This window comes from Crocodylus porosus, unplaced genomic scaffold (genome assembly GCF_001723895.1).
Source record: "Crocodylus porosus isolate Cpor-Errol unplaced genomic scaffold, CroPor_comp1, whole genome shotgun sequence".
Classification (NCBI taxonomy): Eukaryota; Metazoa; Chordata; order Crocodylia; family Crocodylidae; genus Crocodylus; species Crocodylus porosus.
The window spans coordinates 1234923-1254614 of NW_017728944.1; the positions used below are offsets into that span (position 1 = coordinate 1234923).

General features: G+C 52.4%; 1 protein-coding gene across 2 annotated transcripts in view; it reads right to left on the bottom strand.

The window, feature by feature from the left end:
- Positions 1 to 9291: 9291 nt before the first annotated feature.
- Positions 9292 to 19692, bottom strand: part of CACNB1 (calcium voltage-gated channel auxiliary subunit beta 1) — a 33183-nt gene continuing 22782 nt past the window's right edge. The window contains exons 7-14 of one of the 2 annotated variants that reach the window (XM_019550274.1): positions 19313 to 19393; positions 18446 to 18504; positions 17309 to 17418; positions 16518 to 16526; positions 15458 to 15609; positions 13600 to 13695; positions 13155 to 13340; positions 9292 to 11367 (exon numbers count right to left, since the gene is read on the bottom strand). In XM_019550274.1, coding sequence (XP_019405819.1) covers positions 10900 to 11367; positions 13155 to 13340; positions 13600 to 13695; positions 15458 to 15609; positions 16518 to 16526; positions 17309 to 17418; positions 18446 to 18504; positions 19313 to 19393 — 1161 coding nt within the window. In that variant the 3' untranslated portion in view covers positions 9292 to 10899. The remainder of the gene's footprint in view (positions 11368 to 13154; positions 13341 to 13599; positions 13696 to 15457; positions 15610 to 16517; positions 16527 to 17308; positions 17419 to 18445; positions 18505 to 19312; positions 19394 to 19692) is intronic. The other variant, XM_019550273.1, reaches the window with a different exon arrangement.

The window sequence follows — 19692 nt, forward strand, 5'->3', positions numbered from 1 at the left end:
GAGCAAGTGGAGCTCCCAGGCTCCTGTATGCTGCTGCTTGGGGTTTACCTTCCTTAAAGCTCTGGAGCCCTGTTGCAATTCAACCCTCCATGGGCAAGAAACCGCTCCAAATTCTGGATACTCTTTGATGGAAGGGCACCTGGTGGTGGGGTGTCCCATGAGGACAACCTGCTCCCTGCTGGCTGGGATCACATGTGCTCTCTTGATGATCCTGACCAGATCACAGGGAGGAAGTCCTTGAGCCCTTATTGTAGCAGGACTATTTCTTGCCACTAGTCCCTTTTTTTGGGCTATGATTTATTAAAGGCTTTATTCAGAAGTAATCTGTGTATATTTTTGTACCCTGAAATATATGCTGGTAGGAAAGGATGGACAGATCTGTGCAAAAAAAATGTCATGGCCAGTGCTGCATGCTTGCGGAGGCATAATTTGTTCTGTGTAGATGTTGCATTCATAGGATAGAAAGCCATGCAGCAACGCACATGGAGACGCTGATCCTGGCCACACTTGAGCACGTGCTGAGCTTCCCCACTCTCGATTCTATGGGGAGACATGCAGTTGGAAAGTCCAGCCACGTGCTCATATGTGGGTCAGATTGGAGCCATGTGCTTCCACACTTTTATATACCAGGTTGCATAAAACATCCATGCTTTCCATGTGGCCTCTTTTGCAAGCACAGAACTTAGTAGGCATTTCTTTTTGTGTGTATGGCCATATGCCTCCAGGGGGGATGTGCGGGGGGAGAGGCAAACAGATGTATAGTTCCTGGTATGAAAGCATGGAGGCACATGGACCTGATCTGGCCCATGCATGATATTATTTATTCTTAATTAATTTAATTATTAACGCCTGCTCCTCTAGGAAAAAAAAACAATGCCCCTATATGAAATACCAGATACTGGTAGTAGAGAAGGAGTTTTTGTTCAATATGTACCTCACCAGTGATTGCAGACACAAAGTGGCCAGACTCCTTAACCTGAGTGAAAAACGAGTCAAAATCTGGTTTCAGAACCACAGGATGAAAATGAACAAGGAACAGGGCAAAGGGTGAACCACAGCAAAGCCCCAAAGGGGAATATGTGCTTTATGTGCAGACCTTCTACTTCACCCATAGGCTGGGCACCCTATGAAGGGTACCCATGAGCTGGTGCAAGGCAGGGTCCCTTGGTCTGTGTCATGAACCTGGTGAGTGATGTGAGGGTAAGTGCTTTGCAGCATATCGGAGCTGGTAGCTAGTTTCAGGGCATTATCTGCTGCTTCGATGTGTGTGGCGGGGGGCATTCCCCTGGTAGCCAGATTCCCATCAGTCTTGCCATCATCACACTGATGGGCTGGACTGAGCTTTGCTCCCTCAAGAGCTAAGTCTCCAGCAGGTCCTGGTGGATGCAGTTCTGTGAGTTAAACCACAATGTTTGTCAACCTGGGGGTTGAGACCCAAAAGTTGGTTGCAAGAATATATGAAAGAGTCTCAAATAAACTTTAAAAGTGGGTTCTCCTTTAAAGGAGAAAAACATGGGGAAACTGTGGCTTTTCCTTTGTGGGCTGGTGTAGTTGCAGCCTGAAACGGGCTGCTTGGGGCCCCCCATATCCCCCTTATCCCTCCCATACATGGGGGGATAACAGGGTGGGGCTTGGGCCTGTGGGCAGGGGCAGTGGTTTAGGAGTGGGGGGCACTGGTTTGAGACTGGCCATTGATGTTTACAAATGGGTCCTGGTACAAAAAAGGTTGAAAACCACTGAGTTAGAGGCTCTTTCCCTGATGGTGGGAAATCCCATGCCCTCATTGCTCCATAACGGCTTAGGGAGGTGGCCAACCCCTGACGTAGTAGGACATAAACAGGAAGAGCTCTTTGCTCTGACTGCGAGCTTGGCTTTCCACTGACTCATGGCTCTTGGGTGAGGCGTGCAGCGGAAGTCAAGAGCCTGCAATTATAACCTGCGCACCAAACCAAGAGGCAGCTGGAATAGGTTCACGGACGTCACATCTGCCCCTCCCAGCAGGGATCTTGAAGCACTTGATGCAGGTTGATAGGCTGAAATCCTAGTCTGTGCTTGAAGCTAGGGTGCCCTGGCATTGCACAGAGATTAGTGGAAAGAAAAATGAAAACAGAAGCCAATAGAGATCTATGAATAAACCACTGCCTGGAACTTTTTCCAGATGCTGGGGTTGTCAACAGGGGGGTATGTGTGGTTGGGCGGGGACAGAGTGCTGCCATGCACCGTCCTGCACTGCTGCACAGGTGCTGCCGACCCAGCTGGACGCAGGGAGCAGGAGAAGCTCGCAGGTGGTGGCTGCTGCTGCTCCATGTTTAGCATCCCCCCCACCTACTCTGTGTCTGGCCACCGGGCATACGCTGCTCCACATCTGGCTGCCAGGGGTATATTGATCCAGAAAGGTTGAAAATTCCCATAGTGAGCAGTTGGAGGAATTTGTACTTGTGTGGAGGACAGCTGCAAGCAAGCAACGTGCCCGGAGTCGGTGGGACATCTGGGAATGGAACCCAGGAATCCAGGGTGCTTGTCGCCCTGTATCGGGATCTTTTATGATTAACTCCTTGTCTTGTGCCCAGAGGACTTGAATGTTTCCTGCTTACCCATGCTATGGAAGTGGTTATGCCATAAGTAATTAGTTAACTAACATAATCTACCCACTAATAAGAGAAGGAATGGCCAGTGAATATCAGCTGCATAGGCCTGGGGTAGAACATCTGGGGCTGGTAAGAGCTGCTAGGTATGCAGAGGTCATGTGGATCTTGCCACAAGTCTGGCCTGGAATCCATCTCTTGCCTTTTGTCTGTGCTACAGCATCCCAGCTTTGCCCTATGTTGCTTAAAATGTCCGTTATTGGCAGCGAAGAGCAGCTTTCCCACTTTGGGTATGGTTTCCTGAGACTATGGACAGTCTAAGACAGCAGCTCTGAGAAGTGGAACTGCCATTTTCATCTCAAGACCTTACCTCTGGGCCCTAAAACATATAAATCCAATAGTGTCTATGCTCATAAATATTTTCAGCATGTAGCCATGGTGCTTTGTTAAGAGAGAAAAAAATAGCGCTATAAAACTACAATCCCCGTGGTTCCCTTTGCAGGCCGGTTTTCCTTTCCGTGCTGGCTGGGACCAGACATCCATATGACATCTGAGAACAAGACTGTTGACAGCACAGAAAGTGCTGACGGGGTAGAAAAATGATTTGTTTCCATCCCTTGGGAGGAAGAGTTTTAGAGCAAGGGTTTTGTGGTCTGTGTGGTGTTGCAATACAGGAACTTTGTTCAGTTTTTTACTTATCAGTGCTGTAATTACTGCAGCTTCCACTGTGTGCTCACTGATGTGAGGGAAATTTAGCCTCTAAAACCACCAGAATTTAAGCTGCTGCTTTGCCAATGAGGGTTTTGAAAGAAGTGATGGCACGAGGGACCTTGAACTTGCCTGCCTAAGCATCTAACAAAATGATGACTGAGTAGGGGATTTCAGGTACTAAAGGCCATAGTAGACAGCAAGGGCAGATCCAGGAGGGTGCAGTGGTACAATTGCATCCTCTTTACTTGCTTCACCCAAATTTTAAAATTCAACCCTGTCTTGGAGGGACAGCAGCATTTCTATTCAGGCAGTGCGGATGGGGAGTTTCTTGGCTTTTTGCCTCATTATTATTTACCTGATTCCTGCTAATTCCTCTCTACTCCATAGGTGTTAACGACATGCTCTCCTTTTTAATGGCCTTGATGTTCCACTATTCATACTACCCTTTCTTCTGTAATTTAGCTGCCCCTTAGCCATTGCTGGTAATGTCTTTCTCATTTCACAGCCCTAGTATTAGACTGCTTTTAGCTCTAGCTAAAAACCTTAATTCAGGTATGGTAATATTAACTCGGGTGTAGAAGTATCTGACACGGAAGTATTGGAGGCATTGTAAAGACACTCAAAAAGACTAGATTTTGTTTTACAAATCTGACTAAGAGATGTACATTTAGTTGTAGTGAGTAATGACTATAGGACTAATGAAGTAATATTTTTGACCATTTTGCTTGGTTTGTTGTGGTTTTTTTGAAGCTTTATATATAATCTGGCAAATCAGTGCACATTCCAATAGTTATTGGTTTTTGCTCTGATGTTAAATGGAATAGTATAGAGCTAGACCCTTATCACATTAGTAAAGCTGCTATTTTTCTTTTTAACTGGAGAAAACATGTAGTGTGTTATGTGAGAATGCACGACACTATCTGCACTCCCCTTTTCACAATCCTAGATCCGCCCATCATACCCAGTAAGAGGTTCTACTGCCTGGATGCTGGTACTAGAAACATTCAAATTGGGAATGGGGCTCAAATGTTTACAAGTGAGAAGAATTAGCCATCTGAACATGGTAGTTTCTCCAAGCCTTGCAACCTTCAGATCAGGTGTGGATGCCTTGCTCCAACTACAAGTTGCTGAGACAGCCATGGGGGTAGCAGTCTCTCCTCATGCTTTTTTATTAATTTGCCTTTCCCCAAACTAGCCTGTTTTTAAATGCTGTATTTTCCCACATGTACCAGGCACAGGAATATAATACACACCTTATTTTTGAAAGGCAGAATGAAGAAGAAAAGATTTTTCCAGAGTTATGACTGTATTGAGCAGGGAAACATCCTAGTCTTCAGCTAACTCACCCTTTGTTTCCTGCTCAACTAATACTGAAACCCTAGCTACTGCTGAAGTCTCATTTCCATGGGTGGGATTACAGTCTCCAAGGCTATAAAACAGGAGATGAGAGACCAGGGACAGCTAGGCAGCAAGATTACCCTAAGAAAGTTTAGCTTGATGGGTGGAACATCAAGACCATTAAACAGGAGAGAGTTAAAACCTCTGAAGTGAAGAACAATGAGCCAATAAATCAATTGATTCCCCCAGGTGCCTGAATAGTAATGCAACAGCTGCTACACTGTGGAGCAGGAATCAAAGCAGGGATATGTCTAAGTCAGAAAGTCAATTTCCCTGTTTAAACCATGCACACCAATTCTGGGGTGTGGGGGTGCGTGCACAATTTTTGGGAAAAACGTGTATGTGAGAAAATATCTTCCATATTTCAGGTGTATTGGTTATAGCCATGTTGTTCTAAGGACATAGGTGGACAAGGTTCTTTGGGTAAATATGGGTACTTTTATTAGCCCAACTAAATAGTTTAGTTGGGCTAATAAAAGATATCACTTTTATGCAAAGAACCTTGTCTGCCTGTGAGAAAATACGGCACTTTGAATCATAGCCTGTAAATGAGGATATACAACTCCAAGGCATCCTGGTGATGGCTTCTGGAAAGAGGCTCAAGCTGGGGGTAATCTAACCTTTCCCAGAAAGATTCCCTAAGTGAAGGAACCTGGTCCTTTCCCTACTAACAGTGCTTGGCACAAAGCTTACATTTCTAATGGGAAAATGGGGACAAGGGAGGTGTCAGGATTGGACCTGGCTTCTAAATGAGCTGTAACAAGGTCAGCAGTAATAATGACACCTAGTTCTTCTGCAGTTTTTCACATCAGTCAATCTCATTGTCCCTATTCTGCAGCAAGGGAAAACAAAGTTCAGAGGAAAAGTCACATGGCAGAGCAGTGGCAGAGCTGGGTACAGGATCCAGGCCTCAGCTCCATCTCTGTTTCAAAGGGGTGAACATATGAACTTGGAGCCCTGGTAGATCACTTGTAAAGCAGACATCTGCCACTGCCCATTAAGGGTGCTGTCATTCACCTGGGATGTTCCCCCAGCCTCCTGACAGGATGCCCTGTGTTTTTTTGGCAGGGGTGGGGGGGAAGGGGGCTGTTGTCACAGGCAGCCACCACATGCTGCCCCAGAGGCAGCTGCATTCCAGCAGCAAAGCATGAAGTTTGCAATTCCAGAATATATATTTGAGACCTGGGAATCTGTGGGGAGCCTGGTTGGAAAACAGGCCTGACACATGACAGCCAGCAGGTGACAGCATCACACCGCCTGCCTGGGTTAACCTCCTCCTCTCCAGGGAGAGGACACAAGGGGTACAGGCCTCCCAGGGGACTCAGCTCCTCATTTATGTTCAAATTCCAAGCACACGTGTGCTGTACTGCTTGCCTGGACAGTCCCATTTCACTCTGAGAAGGGGAGAGAGATGTTGTGCAATTAAACAGGAGAATTAAAAGGGAGAATGAATTTACAGTCACTAACCTCATTGTGATCCCTTTAAATTAGGAGGGGTTGAGTACAGGGCCTGTGGGCTGGATCATGGATCTCAAATCAAGCCCACATGTGAGATATGGAACCAGTCTGGCATGTGGGTTGGATCTGTGCCTTGGCAAGACACTACCTGTGGCACAGGGGATTGGTTCAGGGTGTGAACTGTGGATTGGGTCATGCCAGAGCCAGGGAACAAAGCTCTCTGGTGGGGCTGTGCCACATGTGCCCTGTGCCAGCTCCTTGTGCCACTAGCACTTGGTCCAGCCTGAGCGCCAAGTGCAGTGCATGCCAGCCCCATGCTGGAGCTTGCACTGCCTGTGGCATGTAGGCTGGACCTGGTGCCACAAGCACTGTACGGCCCATTGCACAGGGAGCCAGAATGGAGTGGCCGCAGTGCCCCACTGGACTGGCTCTGCCTGCTGGCTCTGGCAAAGCTCAATCTGGCCCACAGACTGGTCCAGAGACCCTCATCTAGCCTACTGGTTCCAATGTGTTTGTCACCCCCTGGTTTAAATGTCCCAACCATGGGGCAAGAGCTGGGGTCAAATATTTATAGGCTGCGTGAAATTGGCTAGGTCAATGGCACAGGCTGTTTTCCATGCCCTGGCTGGACAGGAGTGCACAAAGAGACTCCTGGAAATCTGCTGCCTCCACTGCTGAACTGTGTATGCAAATCAACTCCTCACCCTCCCAACATGGGCACAAAAGAACAGTGACCAGCACAGAAGACTTTCTTTCCTAGGTCTCAAAGCCAGCATGATCACCTCCATCTTGGAGACAATGAACCTGAGGTACAGGGGACAGAAGTGACTTGCACAAACTCACGTACTAAGTATGTGGCATAGCTGAAAACAAAAACCTAGGAGTCCTGACTCTGTTCTTAACACTAGATCATCATTCCCTGGAGAGGGACACGGAACCGGGGCACCCTGTTGCTCCGTACCCTGTAGAGTGTGAGAATGGTATTGGGGCACAGCGATCCCTTTTTCCTGGAAGGTAGTTTTCTTAGTTTCTTGCTGAAAGCATAATCATTCACCTGGCTTAACAATGGCCATGATTCTAGGTCAGACCCACCTCCCCACTGGGCTGGCTGGGGGCACTGATATGTGACAAGCAAGCAGGACAGTGACCTCTTCTACAAGTTTCCACAGTTGCACAGCAGGGACAACAGAGGGTTCCCAAGATCGGAAGTAGATCAGGGCAAGACGCAGAAGGGAGCCAGCCTCTCATGCATTGATTTACAGAGAACCAACCCCAAATGGACTGTACTAGAGAGAGAGGCAAGATGTGATTATGGAAAAGGCACTAATCCCCTACCCCGACCATGAAGCCAGTAATCACACACCCCTTGCGGAGTCGCTGTCAGAGTTCTCAGTGAAATATTTATTACAAAGAATCAAGCAAATGGGATAATATTTCCCCCCCCTTCCCTCAACAAACAATAATAAATAAATAAAATACACTTCTTTTAAATAGTTTGTTAAATGACGGAAATACAGGACATCTCTTTCCTTTAAAGTTGCTTTGCAAAAAGGCTAGGGCTGTGTTGAAGACACCTTCCCAGCCCTCCCCCACCCCGCTGCCCCCTGCTGGCTGAAAGCAGATTTGGCCATGGGCATGTCCTAGACCCTGCCTTGCTGAGGGGGATTCTCTACTCCTTGGCCTGGCAGCAGGAGGGCCTGTGGCAGTTGTGAGGTGTGGGGCAGCAGCATAGAGACAGCCATGACACGTGATGGTTACAACACATTGAGGTGGCTGGAGCTTGCAGGTCTCAAAGCACTTAACAGACGGGTGCTCGTTAGCCCCGGGGTTCACAGACAGGGAGGACGAGGCACACACACGGGGAGAGTGACCTGACTCCATGACAGAGGTGGGTGTAGAAATCCGGCATTGCCATCCCCTGTTGTAGCAGCTAAGTTGCCTGGCTGGAAACCATCAAGCAGCCTCCATGGGAAAGATGACCACTACCACCCCCTTCTCCCCACCCAGGACAGAGCGGCACTAGTCTAGAAAGGCCCCTCGCTCTGGTCAAAGGCAGTAGCTCCTAGCAGTACCTGAGAGCAGGGGCTGTCTTGGCCCCCACTGAAACCAGATGCAAAGCTTAACACCCTGTCAGGTGGAGCAAGGTGAGGCAGGGCCCCTGGCTGTAAAGCCACCACTCAAAGCCAGGCGAGCAGGGAGGTGCCAGCCCCTGCAGGGTGTATGGGTACAGACAGACGAAACCCAGAGAGCTCACAGTGGAGGGGGGGAAGCAGCTGAGACAACCCCCAGCCCATTCCCAAGGGGCACGGAGATGGATGGACACATGTTGGCACACATGGACGCAGGTACTGCATGAATGGGCAGCAAAGGACCAAATGCCTGTTGGTCAGAGAGACACTGCCCAGAAGGGGGTGGGGAGACAAGGAAAATGGCACTGGGCAACCTCACCCATTTTAGGTTGGCCAAAGCCAGGTTTTGGCAGAGTGTAGGGGAGTGAGGGTCACAGGTCAGGCACACCTTCTCTGGGCTCAATCCAGCCAGATTCCTCATGCTCAGGACCAGGGGTGGGCGAAAGGGGCAGAGTGCCAGCTGGCAGGGAGGGGAAAGGCCTGGAGGGTTCTGGGCAGATATTACAGGCCCAGAGAGAGGAGATGACTGGGGAGGGGCTGAAGGTTTTGGCCAGGTAAAAATCCCACCCCTTCACCTGAGGTCCACAAACAAAGGGGCTGAGTACTTTGGCTGCTGCCCCTAGCATGGCACAAGGTGACACGGCAGGCCAGGACTGAGGAAGCTGTTAGTATACAAACCACTCACATTAGGCACCCCCTTCCCCCCAACCCAGTGTGGAAATGATCTCCCTTCCCCCTCCCCCACTCAGGGACATTTTGGGTACCTATACACATGCAGCGAGGCTGCTCCAACATGCTGTAATTACAGCACATTGGAGCAGACTTGATTAGTCGAGTCTGCCGGAGTGTGGTAATTGCTGAGCTCCAGCAGACTGCAGTTGGTCACGTATGTCAGTATCCCTGCACTGAAAAATGGTGGTGGGGGCACTTTAACTAAAACTCATTTGACAAGCTTTAGTTAACATGCCCCCGCCGCCATTTTTCAGTGCAGGGACACTGACACACGTGACCCTCTGGGTGGTTTAATTAGAGCAGCTCTTACAGCTGCTCTAATTAAAGCATGTTCCTCATGAACAGTGTATAAGCACCCTTCTGGAAGAGCCCCTTTCCCCCACTAAGGGGTGCCAGACACCATTTTGCAAAAATAGCCTGTTCTGCCAGAAACTCTGTCTCCCTGCCTTCATTTCAGCCCAAGCTCCTCAAATGGAAACACCCCGCAAAGCACCTGCAGTCTGATGGCACCAGCTTTGTGAAGGGGAAAACCAAACAGGCCGGGCCCCAGGGAGAGGGTAGCCCAGGCCAAGACGCCATTACGGGTCACCTCCTCTCCTCAGGCAGTAGGCAGGATCACTGGTGAAGATGAGTGCCCCCAGCAAGGGGGATTGCTTTGATGTCACATGGGACTGGGATGTCCTGGAACTGCCCTGACATGCTCAGCCGAGTCCCCTCAGTCCACCAGAAGAACGCCCAGCCTATGGCATCACACACAAGCTTCCCCCCATGCTTTGAGTCAGCATGGTGCAGATCAACTAGGAGTCCAAATAGATCCAAACAGGTTAGCCCCCTTCATTCCCTCAATGCCCTGGCCTGGGGTGCACCCACAGCAGTACACCACACACGCATGCAGGCTGGAGTGCAGGCATCCTCACCCCCAAACCTGTTGTGGCTTAGCACATGAAATACATCCATGGGGGGCTGGAGGCTGAGGCACTGGAGAATAGAGACAGGTCAAGCCATGATGGGAGGCAAGCTATGGCACCATTGCTGGGGTTACGGCTGTCTGTACAGACAAAGGGCTGGACATAATCATAGGCACTGGACAGAAGAGGAGATTCCTCTTTGCTGGGCAGAGACTGACTCTCCCCAGCTATCAGAACTCTCTAAAGAAACCAGGGGTAGTGGCACAGCTTCCCTCTTCAGCTGGGTTGTCAAGAGCACCATGGAAATACGATGGGATGGGGCAAGGATGCAAACTGGGGAGAAGCTGAGCCTGGGGTGAGGAAGAGGAAGATGGAGGAAGGCCACCCCGCTAGACAGCCCCAGAAGTGATTAGTTACAGACCAGGGTTGAACATGCTTGCCTTCCCCAGGGAGTGGGGACAGACAGTGCCCAGCTCTAGGCTTCTCACCCACTGGGGCAGGGCCATGGCAGGCAGCAGGGGAGCTGGCTGGATCCATTTGGTCACTTACTCCCTTTGGGGGCAGGGATGGCCCGAGGCAACAGTGGACGCCAGGGCGCCCCTCCTCTCTGGGTACCCAGGGGACCCACAGAGCCAAGGAGGGGCTTAAGGTGGAGGTGAATATTCACAATCTTATAGGAGGTGAGAGGGGCCCCCTCTGGGTGCTGAGTTGGGGGGGGCCTGTGTCACCATTGGCAAAGGGGTCCCCATGGCACTGCTGGCAAGGGAACCCCATATGGGGTGGGGGGGAGGCAGGGGAGCCCTCATCCAAGCTGGATGGGGGCACTGTACAATCTGAGGCCAGCCCTGGTCAAGGAGGCAAGGGCCACCCCAACCCAAAACAACCAAAGTAGGGAAGCCCCATAGTCAGGGGGTCTGGGGAGGGGAGGAAAAGATCCCCGCACACCACCCCTCTCCTGCTGAGGCAGATGCCCTGGCTCTAGCGGATGTACACGTCCCGCCCCCAGGCCTCCATGTCATTCTTGTTCATGCCCATGGCCTCCTCCTCGTTCTGGCAGTAGTGGTCTCGCCCCTTGCCCCGAGGTTGCCGGTTGTGGTTCTCCCGATCTGGCTCATCCTCATCCCAGGAGCTCTGGTGCAGGTGGAGGTGGTGGCGGCCCAGCCCTCGGTGGTAGGCACCGGGGGTGCTGCGTGGCTCAGCTTCAGGCTCCTCGTAGGGGTCTGTCTCCATGTCCATGCAGGAATCGCCCGGCTCTGTGTAGGCCGAGTCACGGCTGCCCTGGGTCTCCGAGTCGAAGGTGTCCTGGCGTGATAGGCCACGGTTGACTAGGCGGGCATGGGGCTGGCCTGGACGCCCCTGGCCGTGGGTGGCCGGCTCCCCTGGGTAGTCATGAAGGCTAGCACGCTCCCCCTCACGCGTCTGCTCCCCATGCACTAGGTAGGGGCCCTGGTTAGGAGAAGCAGCAGCACACCATGCAAATGGGAGAAGATAAGACAGGGTTAGTCTGCCCCCTAGGGGCCACTGGTGGCCACTTAGTACAGTTAATACACACACACCACCAGCAAAGCACTGCATCTGGGATCAGTGCACATGCACTTCTGGCCTGCCGAGACCTGGTGTGTGATCTCAACACAAGCGAAACAAAGTTACCGAGTCTTAGCCCAGCTCCATGCTTGAATAAAAACCCATCCAAGGGAACAAACCTGTATTACAGATTCATCAACAGGGTTTTCTCAGGTGGAGTTGAAAGCTGGAATGGGGGCTGCAAGCTAGGCCTGAGGGGTGGCAGAACAACTATGTGGGTAGGGTAGGGAGGCTTAGGCTGGAAAGGGCCAGGGGTGGGAAGCCAGGATTGAGAGGTACCAGCAGAAGTGCAAGAGTGAACTTGCCCTGGTAGCACAAAGCCAGGGCTGAGAGATCTGCTGGAAGTCAAAGAAAGTTAGCAATGCACGACATCATCCCTACCACAGCCTGGGCAAGTCAGGGCATGGTGCCAGCGAAAGCAGGATCCCCACAGCGGTCTGCCCAGTTGGAGACCCTCTGTTACTACTCAGAAACCCACTCAACCAGCAACAGCCTAAGAAGGTCAGGAGCAACCACAAGGACAAGTAATGCCAGATCCCAGTCCTGCTTGGAGACCCCCAGCCCCAGCCCCTGGGTGATACAGTGCAATGGCACAGAAGCCTTTGGAGACCAAGGTTAGCTGGTTTGGGGCAGGAGCCAGGATATCCAGGAAGGGGCAAAGATGGGCTCTTCCAAATGGGATGATCTGTTGGGTTTCATGGCACCAGAATGACTCAGGGTATCTGAGCTACTAGCCAGGCCACAAGTGAGCCTGGACTGTATCTCAATTTCCAGTGGATGAAGGATGCTCTTGGTTGGGCAGGAGCTGGAAGAAAGGATCCAAGCCCCTTGCCAGAGGGGTCTTTGTACTAGTGGCAAAGGCATTACAATGAACTCCTAGACAAGGGCATGTCTGACCCCTACTCAACAGCTGTACCTGCGCTTCACCCCAGGCCTGCCTGTTGACAGCACTCTCTGACATAGGTAGGAAGTCACCCCTTGCCCCAGCCTTCTTGACTGTCCTGTAGTGCAAAGCCTCATGTTGGGCAATTACACAGAAGGTTTGCACCTAGTCTGGGAAAGGGGCCTTCCCAGAATGTACTTCTCCAAAGGCACAAAACAGGTCATCAGAGCCCAGCACTCCATGACTCCTGTGGGGCTTGGCCCAGCTCTCCAAGCAGAGGGGAGGCAGCCTTTACACCAAAGCAGGGGGTGGGGTGTCAGCAAGGCACCTCCTGGAAAGAGCTCGGCTCCGGGTGCATGGTTGCAACTCTTGGGTGGCGCTGGGGGGGAAGATTCCTTGTTCTCCCCAGGGGGTGACACTGCTCCCAGGTCCTGAGCCTTAGAGCTACAGCTGGGCAGCCCCCATTTGGCTCAGATGATGCTCTGAAGAGCCCCTTCCACTGGCAGGGCACCGAGGGCAGCGGGGCCAGAGGGAAGCAGTTTCCACAGGCACTTGCAGGGGTGCATTCAGAGGGTGGGGATCAGCTGGGGTTTCCAAAGTACATTTCCTTCTCCGTGTTCACTGAAGGCACTGCCTCCTCCTCTTGCACCTCTTAAAGCTACAGCGCATGCTCCTCCACCTTGGGCTGGGCCCTTGGCCCCAGCTCTGGGCTACCCTTCCCGCCCCAGAAGCCCAGGTTGCGCTTGAGGGAGGTCAGCACCTGTACCTGAAGGTTGGAGACGGGGGCGGGACTGGCAGCTAGGGCAGCGGTAGCCATGGTGCGGTTCAGCAGGGGATTGGGTGGGTTGCTGCTGGGTGGATGCGTGGCCTTCCAATAGGCTTCCAGGTACTCAGACAGGTGCTCACAGGCATCTTCCAATTGGTTCTCATCCAGGATGATGTCAAACATTTCCTGCAACGAGAAACAAAGAGATAGGGAGGGGAGGGGCAGGGCACGGGGAAGCCAGCTGGAGGTGATGGGGCGGGGCTGAAGGCGGAGCCACAGCTAAGCTGGAGGTGATAGGGTGGGACCAGGGGCAGAGCCATGGCCCACTTTGGGGGGTGTGAGGTAGCAGGGGTGGCTGATCAGGGGCAGGTACTCAGTTGAGCTGAGGGAGTGGGGCCTCACCAACCTAGGTGACGGCTCAGGTGGGCAGAGCCCAGGTACTCACTGGAGGGCACTGTGCCAGTTTGTCTGATGCCACCATCTGCACATTCAGGTGTTTGGCCTGGGACTTTCCCCGGGACTTGACCAGTCTCTGGAGCACCTGTGGTGGGAGAAGGGTGAAGGGTGAACACTGGGGAAGGGATGAGGGGACACCAGGCTTCTGAGGAGATGCTGCCTTGCCTGCCCCTTCTCTCCTTGGAGGCTGCTGCTCTGTGGAGGGGCTGAGTCTGGAGATCGGGCAGGAAAACTGTTTCATCCTTTTGTGATCCCCACCTGGGGTTCTTCTGCCCTGTCAATAGGCTCATTCCTAACCTGCAACCTACACTATCCCAGCCTTTGGCTCCAACAGGCACAGCTCTGCTTTGTCCCTCAGCCCTGTCACACAGCTGCTCTGGCTGTCTGAGTCTTAAGCTACTCTCTTATATTTAAAAAACAATGCAGCAATGAGGAGGAACATCACCTGGAAGGCAAGCCTGAAAGTCTCCAACTCACCACACCACTGATCTAAATGCAGACTGAGCTATTTCATGAAGCCAAATGCCTCAGCACAGTCCCACCCCCCCATCACTTCCTGGGACATACAGAAGGCTCAGCAGGGGATCTCCTCTTTGCTATCCCCTGGCTCCCTGGCACAGTCTGATCCAGGCAGCAAACACCTGTGTACTCTGCTTATGTACATACCCAAGAGGTACATAATTCACACAATGCCAAGCCCCCTTTGTTGTCTTCTGCTGACATGGTCTCCCACACCAGTTATTTGTACGTCAGATTAAGTGCAGTGGTGCTGAAACTATGGCTTGCGAGCCACAAATGGCCCTCAAACACTGTGTAAACAGCCTGTCACTAGAATGAGTTCACCAGTATGTCAGCATGGACTCTGCTTTTGCATGGCTCAGAAGCCCAGGGGGTAAATGCTGCCTCATCTCCACTTTTACTTTGCCACTGAATTCAGTCAGGATGAAGGAAAGAAGTGAACAGTGGTGGCATTCATCCCCTGGGCTCCAGAGAGGTGCAAAATCAGTGGCTCCAGCTAAGGCCCATGCTGACAAGGCATTGAGCTCAGAGAGCTCACTGTGCATGGGCCACACAGCCAGAGGGGGTGTGGGTGTGCCCACAGCCCTTGGTCCATTTCTGATTTTAACTGGCTACACGCATAGCAGCTTTCATCCCTACTGCCTGTTTTGTAACTTAACTGTACTCGGATGATCTACCCACTCCAGTGATGCTCAGTGAGGATGCTGCAGCACTCTGGTGTGCTGTGACAGCCTCTTAAGGATGCTGTGCAATATTAGCAGTGTTAGGTGTGCAAAAACCTATGCACAATTCACAAGATAACCCCAGAGATTTCAAGTAGGAATCCACTGTGTGGAAACCATTCGGACCTGCTGTGGGCTTCCTGAGTTCTTTACAACAGAACAGCTGATCTATTATTGTTTCATAGGCACAAACCAAGTGAAAGTGAAGAGCTGGCATTTTCCAAGGGCTGCTTTGAGTCTAAGAGGTTGAGAACCAGTGGCCCACTCACTGTAACTGAGACTGACAGCTTTGTAACTAACTGGAGTGCCTTTAACTGTGTCAGGCACAATGAAGAAAAGGCCCAGTCCAAGACCTGTCACCAGAAGCCCTGAAGTGGATGGTAACTTATCCATGTCAAAGCTGCTCATACCACAGGGGTGAAGACAATTCTCATTACCCACACAGCAGCTGTGGGTGCTGATATCAGCAGCTCCAAAACTGACCAGCTCTTACTTTTCAAGGCTTCTCATCATCAGTTTGGGGGCTGCAAGTGCATATTCCAATGGCACTGTGCACTGAGTCCTGGGCCTCACAGCTCCATGCCCCACAGGGAGGAACACACTCACCTTAGGGGAGGTGATCTTGATGTACACAATGATGGGGGCCAGTGAGGTCTTGGCTAGCTGGGCTGGGTGGTTGATGGTGTCTGCATCAAGAGCCACAAGCTGCAGGGTCCGGGCCAGTTCAAAAATGCGCTCAATCTCACTCTGCACCTCAGCTGTCAGAGCAGAGACACAGTGAGAAGCTTGGAAGTGGGCTGGGGGGGAGCAGGACAAAGGCTAGGGAGAGTATGGAGAGGTGGAGGAAATAGGTACAATGTGTGTGTAGGGGGGGAGCAATTTGGAAGAGCCAGGTATGATAACGGGTTGGGGCAGGGACCATGGGGAGGGCATGGGGAGAGATGGAGGGGGACAGTTGTAGGGGCTAGTCATGGAGCCAGAGACTGGGGGCCGTGTACCCCAAAGGCAAAGGCAGTGGTGTCAGCTAGACACAGAGGGAGACACCTGGGTTTCCATGCAGCAGCATCATCTTCCCTTCCTGGTTGGTGAGACGTGGCTCCTGTGTCACCATGGCTGGGAATAGTCCCACCACAGCCCAGATGCTGCACCAGCTATGCCACAGGCTGGGCAGTAGGGGAGACCTGGAGTACACAGACCTGACCTGTGTCCATTGGGTATTCCTGGGCAGGGAAAGTGCACTGCTATATAGAGCAGGAGATGGGGAGGAACCACAGCAGGGGACAAACTAAAACCCAGACCCTGGGGCATCTGTACCTGGGTTGAGCATATTGGGCTTGTCTCTAAGTCTAGAGCCTCAGATCAGCCCTGGTCTTCAAGACCAGAAGGACCACAGGGAAGGGACAGCTGCCTTCCAGCACCCAGGCTCTGGGCCACATGGAAGGAGCAAGACTCCAGCTCTGGCTGCCCTGAGTTTGTGGGATACTGACTGCCAGCAGCTATGTGCTCTGAGAAGATCCCAGAAGAGAAGGGGAAAGGAGCAGGTTGAGATCTCACTCTCTGGTGGCTAGGGAAGTGGGTATTACCCATCAGTCCCTGCCATGCTGTGGCTGGCAATGGCTCCCATACAGGGTTAGAGTGCTGTGCCCGAGAGGTTAAGGCTACATACCCAAGACATCTGTATCAGGAGCAGGGAAGGAAGGAAGCCACGCGGAGGGGAGGAAAAAAAATAAAAGGAAAAATAAAGAAAAGAAAGGGAGGGGGGGAAAAAGAGGAGTGAATTGAATGGACTGTCAGTAGCAAAGACGGTCCCAGGCGTTGGAGCAGCAGACTCCTGCCCCCGCCCAGCCAGGCTCACAGGAGCAGCAGATCAGCAAGTCATATTAGTCACCCCCTCTGCACGGCAGCAAAAATGGCATTGTTTCCCATGAGGCACACAACCCCACCGCTTCCCAGCTCTGCTGGAAGGGGGGCAGTCCAGGCATATCACATCCCAGTGTGCACTGGGGGAGCCTGCCCTGGTGTTGCCAAGCATCACAGCATGCCTGGGGGGATGAGCAATGCCAAGGTAGTGGCATCTCTACGTCAGTCCCTCTTTCAGCCCAGCACAAGCAGGCAAGAGCACAGCTGGAAGGCCTGGCCTAGGGCCAGGGGTGGGCAAAGAGGGGACCCATGCGTGAGGAGTTCCTTGCCAACAGGGCATGAGGTGGGGGGCATGCCCCAAGGCATTGTGGGAATTCCAGGGGTGGGCAAAGGGGGAAGCAGGCAGCTCCCAACTGATACAGATCGGAGGCAGGCAGGCTTTGAAGGTTTAAGCCCTCAAAGCAATGCCAGTGGCCAAGCAACTGAGGTTAATGCTACACCATCCTCCAAAATAACCATGCAGGGGGGAGGTGGGTGGGAAGGGTTAGATCCATGGCTCTTCCCTCCCCACCCTCCCAGGAGTCACCCCTGTCTTACCCAGGCTGGAGCGCGTGCTGGAGCGTTCAATGATGGTATGTTTGCTGGGGTTATTCAGCACGGAGCGCTTGGCCAGGGAGATGTCGGCTGTCACCCGCGTGATGGAGATCCTGGGATGCACATGGAGGGGGGTGAAGGGGTGTGTGTAGGAGAGAGGGATGGGAGTGCGAAAAGGAGAGACAGAAAGAGAGAGGATGGGTGGTTAGCCATTGCCCCTAACAGCTGGGACCCTCGCTTAGAGGTTGTATAAGGTGACTCTACAGTAGCCCAGTGCTGGGGATACAAATCCCAGTCACCTATGAAGGGAACTCTCTTTCCAGCCCTCTCCTTGCACATCTGCACTGCTTCCTGCTGCCTGTTTCATACAGGAAAGGCAACAAGAGAACAGGACTCCTGGGGTGCCTATACACATGCTCTGGGGTTGGGATGGGGCACGTTTTAATTAAAGCAGATCTCAGGAACTACTCTAATTAAAATGCCACAGCATCTCATGTATTCAGTGTCCTGCATTGCAAAATGGAAGTGGGGGCTCCATTTTGAGTGAGCTGCCTCCTCATTGCTGTGCCTCAGATTCTCCACCTGCAAAATGAGTTTCAGGATACTGCCAGGGGGATTCCACTCCTGCCTGCAGTATACCCATGAGGCCCTCAGCTGGAAAGGGTGAGGGACGGCAAAAAGTTGTTTCTGCCTGGAAGGTGGCATCCTATTTCCGGCTGGGGGAAGAGCATGTGACCCACTGCACTGGGTTCTCATTTTATTGTCTCTCAGTGAGCCTGTCACCATGGTTGTTGGGCATGGGGCTGCCCCAGGAAACATGGATTTAAGTGAACCAGTAGTCTCTAGATGTCCAGGGGAGCAGAATTGGGTCCAACTGTGCCCACACATTTGGGAACTGAAGCCCAACCTCCAGTAGGACAGGACAGAGTAGCCAGAAGGTGCACCACCTCCAGCCCCTACTGCACCACAGTGTTCTGCAGTCCTGATTCTGAGTGTGACTCCGGATAAAGAAGGCGTGATAGACAGGGTTAACCTCCACATCCTATTTGCATTCCCCCAACACCCAGTTTCTAAGCCTGAGAGCCACAGACCCAACCAATGCTCTCATGGCTTAAGTTGTCTGCCTGAGATGTCCCTCACCTGCCATCGAAGCGATGCTTCAGGAAGTCAAAAAGAGCTTTCTGCATCATGTCTGTCACCTGGGAAGAGAGGGACACAGTGGAGCTGGGCACCCTGGAGCAGAGTGGGGATTCATGACACCAGTGTGTGTGTCGGTGGGTTTGGGGAGCGTGTGTGTGTGGGGGGGGTGTAAGGGTGGGTGGGAGTGTGTGCATGTGTGCAAGAAAGAGATAAGTTGAACATGCACGTGAGAAATCTTGTGCATGGGAGGTCAGATAGTGCGCACATGTGTGTGCAGTCAAGTATGGGGGTGTGTGTACATTTGTGTGTAGTCAGACATGCACGAATACCTGTAGTCAGGCATTTACATGCATGGGTATAGTGTGTGTGGAGGGGATTTTACAGGTAAATGGGCATGGGGAGGAAAATCAAGTGTACATACAGTTAGGCATACACTCTGTGCACATGTGTGTGAACCGGGAGGTCAGATGCCACTGGCTCATCAGGCACAATCCCCACCCTGGATAAAGGTGAAAGCACAAGGAGCTCTTCCCAATATGACTTCCTGCCCCATGGAAGAGGCTACTTGGAGAGCAAGGCAGGGTGGTGAGCACTAGAGGAGTGGTGGGGAGATGGACACGTGCTGAGGGGGACAGGAGTGAAGGTGCTGGGAGAGCAGTTGCTGTGTGAGAGGGGTTGAGTGTGCAGGTAGAGAGTGGATGGTCAAGAAATGGAGGGGAAGAGATGGCTGAGCAGACAGATGGACAAACAAGCTGCGGGGAGGGGAGCATGCAGCACATGCTGGGCATATTCAGGGTCACCTGCTCTGCAGGAAGTTGAAGGAAATTCTGCACCTCCCATCCCCAGCACCTGCTCCTGACTCCTCACCTCGTACCCCTTCAAGGACGGCCCCACAAGTATGATTGGCCGCATGGAGGGTACCACGTCATAGGGGGGCACGTGCTCTGCCTGTGAAGAGATGCAGTGGGCAGGAGGTTACACAGCTTGGAGGAGGGCAGTGGGGCTGCAGGCTCTGGCGTCTCTGGGACAGGGCTAGGAACTGTGGTTCCTGACCTTGGGGGTGGATGGGCTGAACCTTCCTAGGGGTACCTGGGTGTGGCCTGCCCTTCCCATGCTGCCAGCCCTGTGGCTTGGGAGCCAGGTGGCCGTACCAGGAGCCACATTTAAGACAACACAGTCTGACCCAGGGGCCACACCAACATGACTAACGACAGAGGCAGAGATGGAGGGAGGAGCGCCCCCCCCCC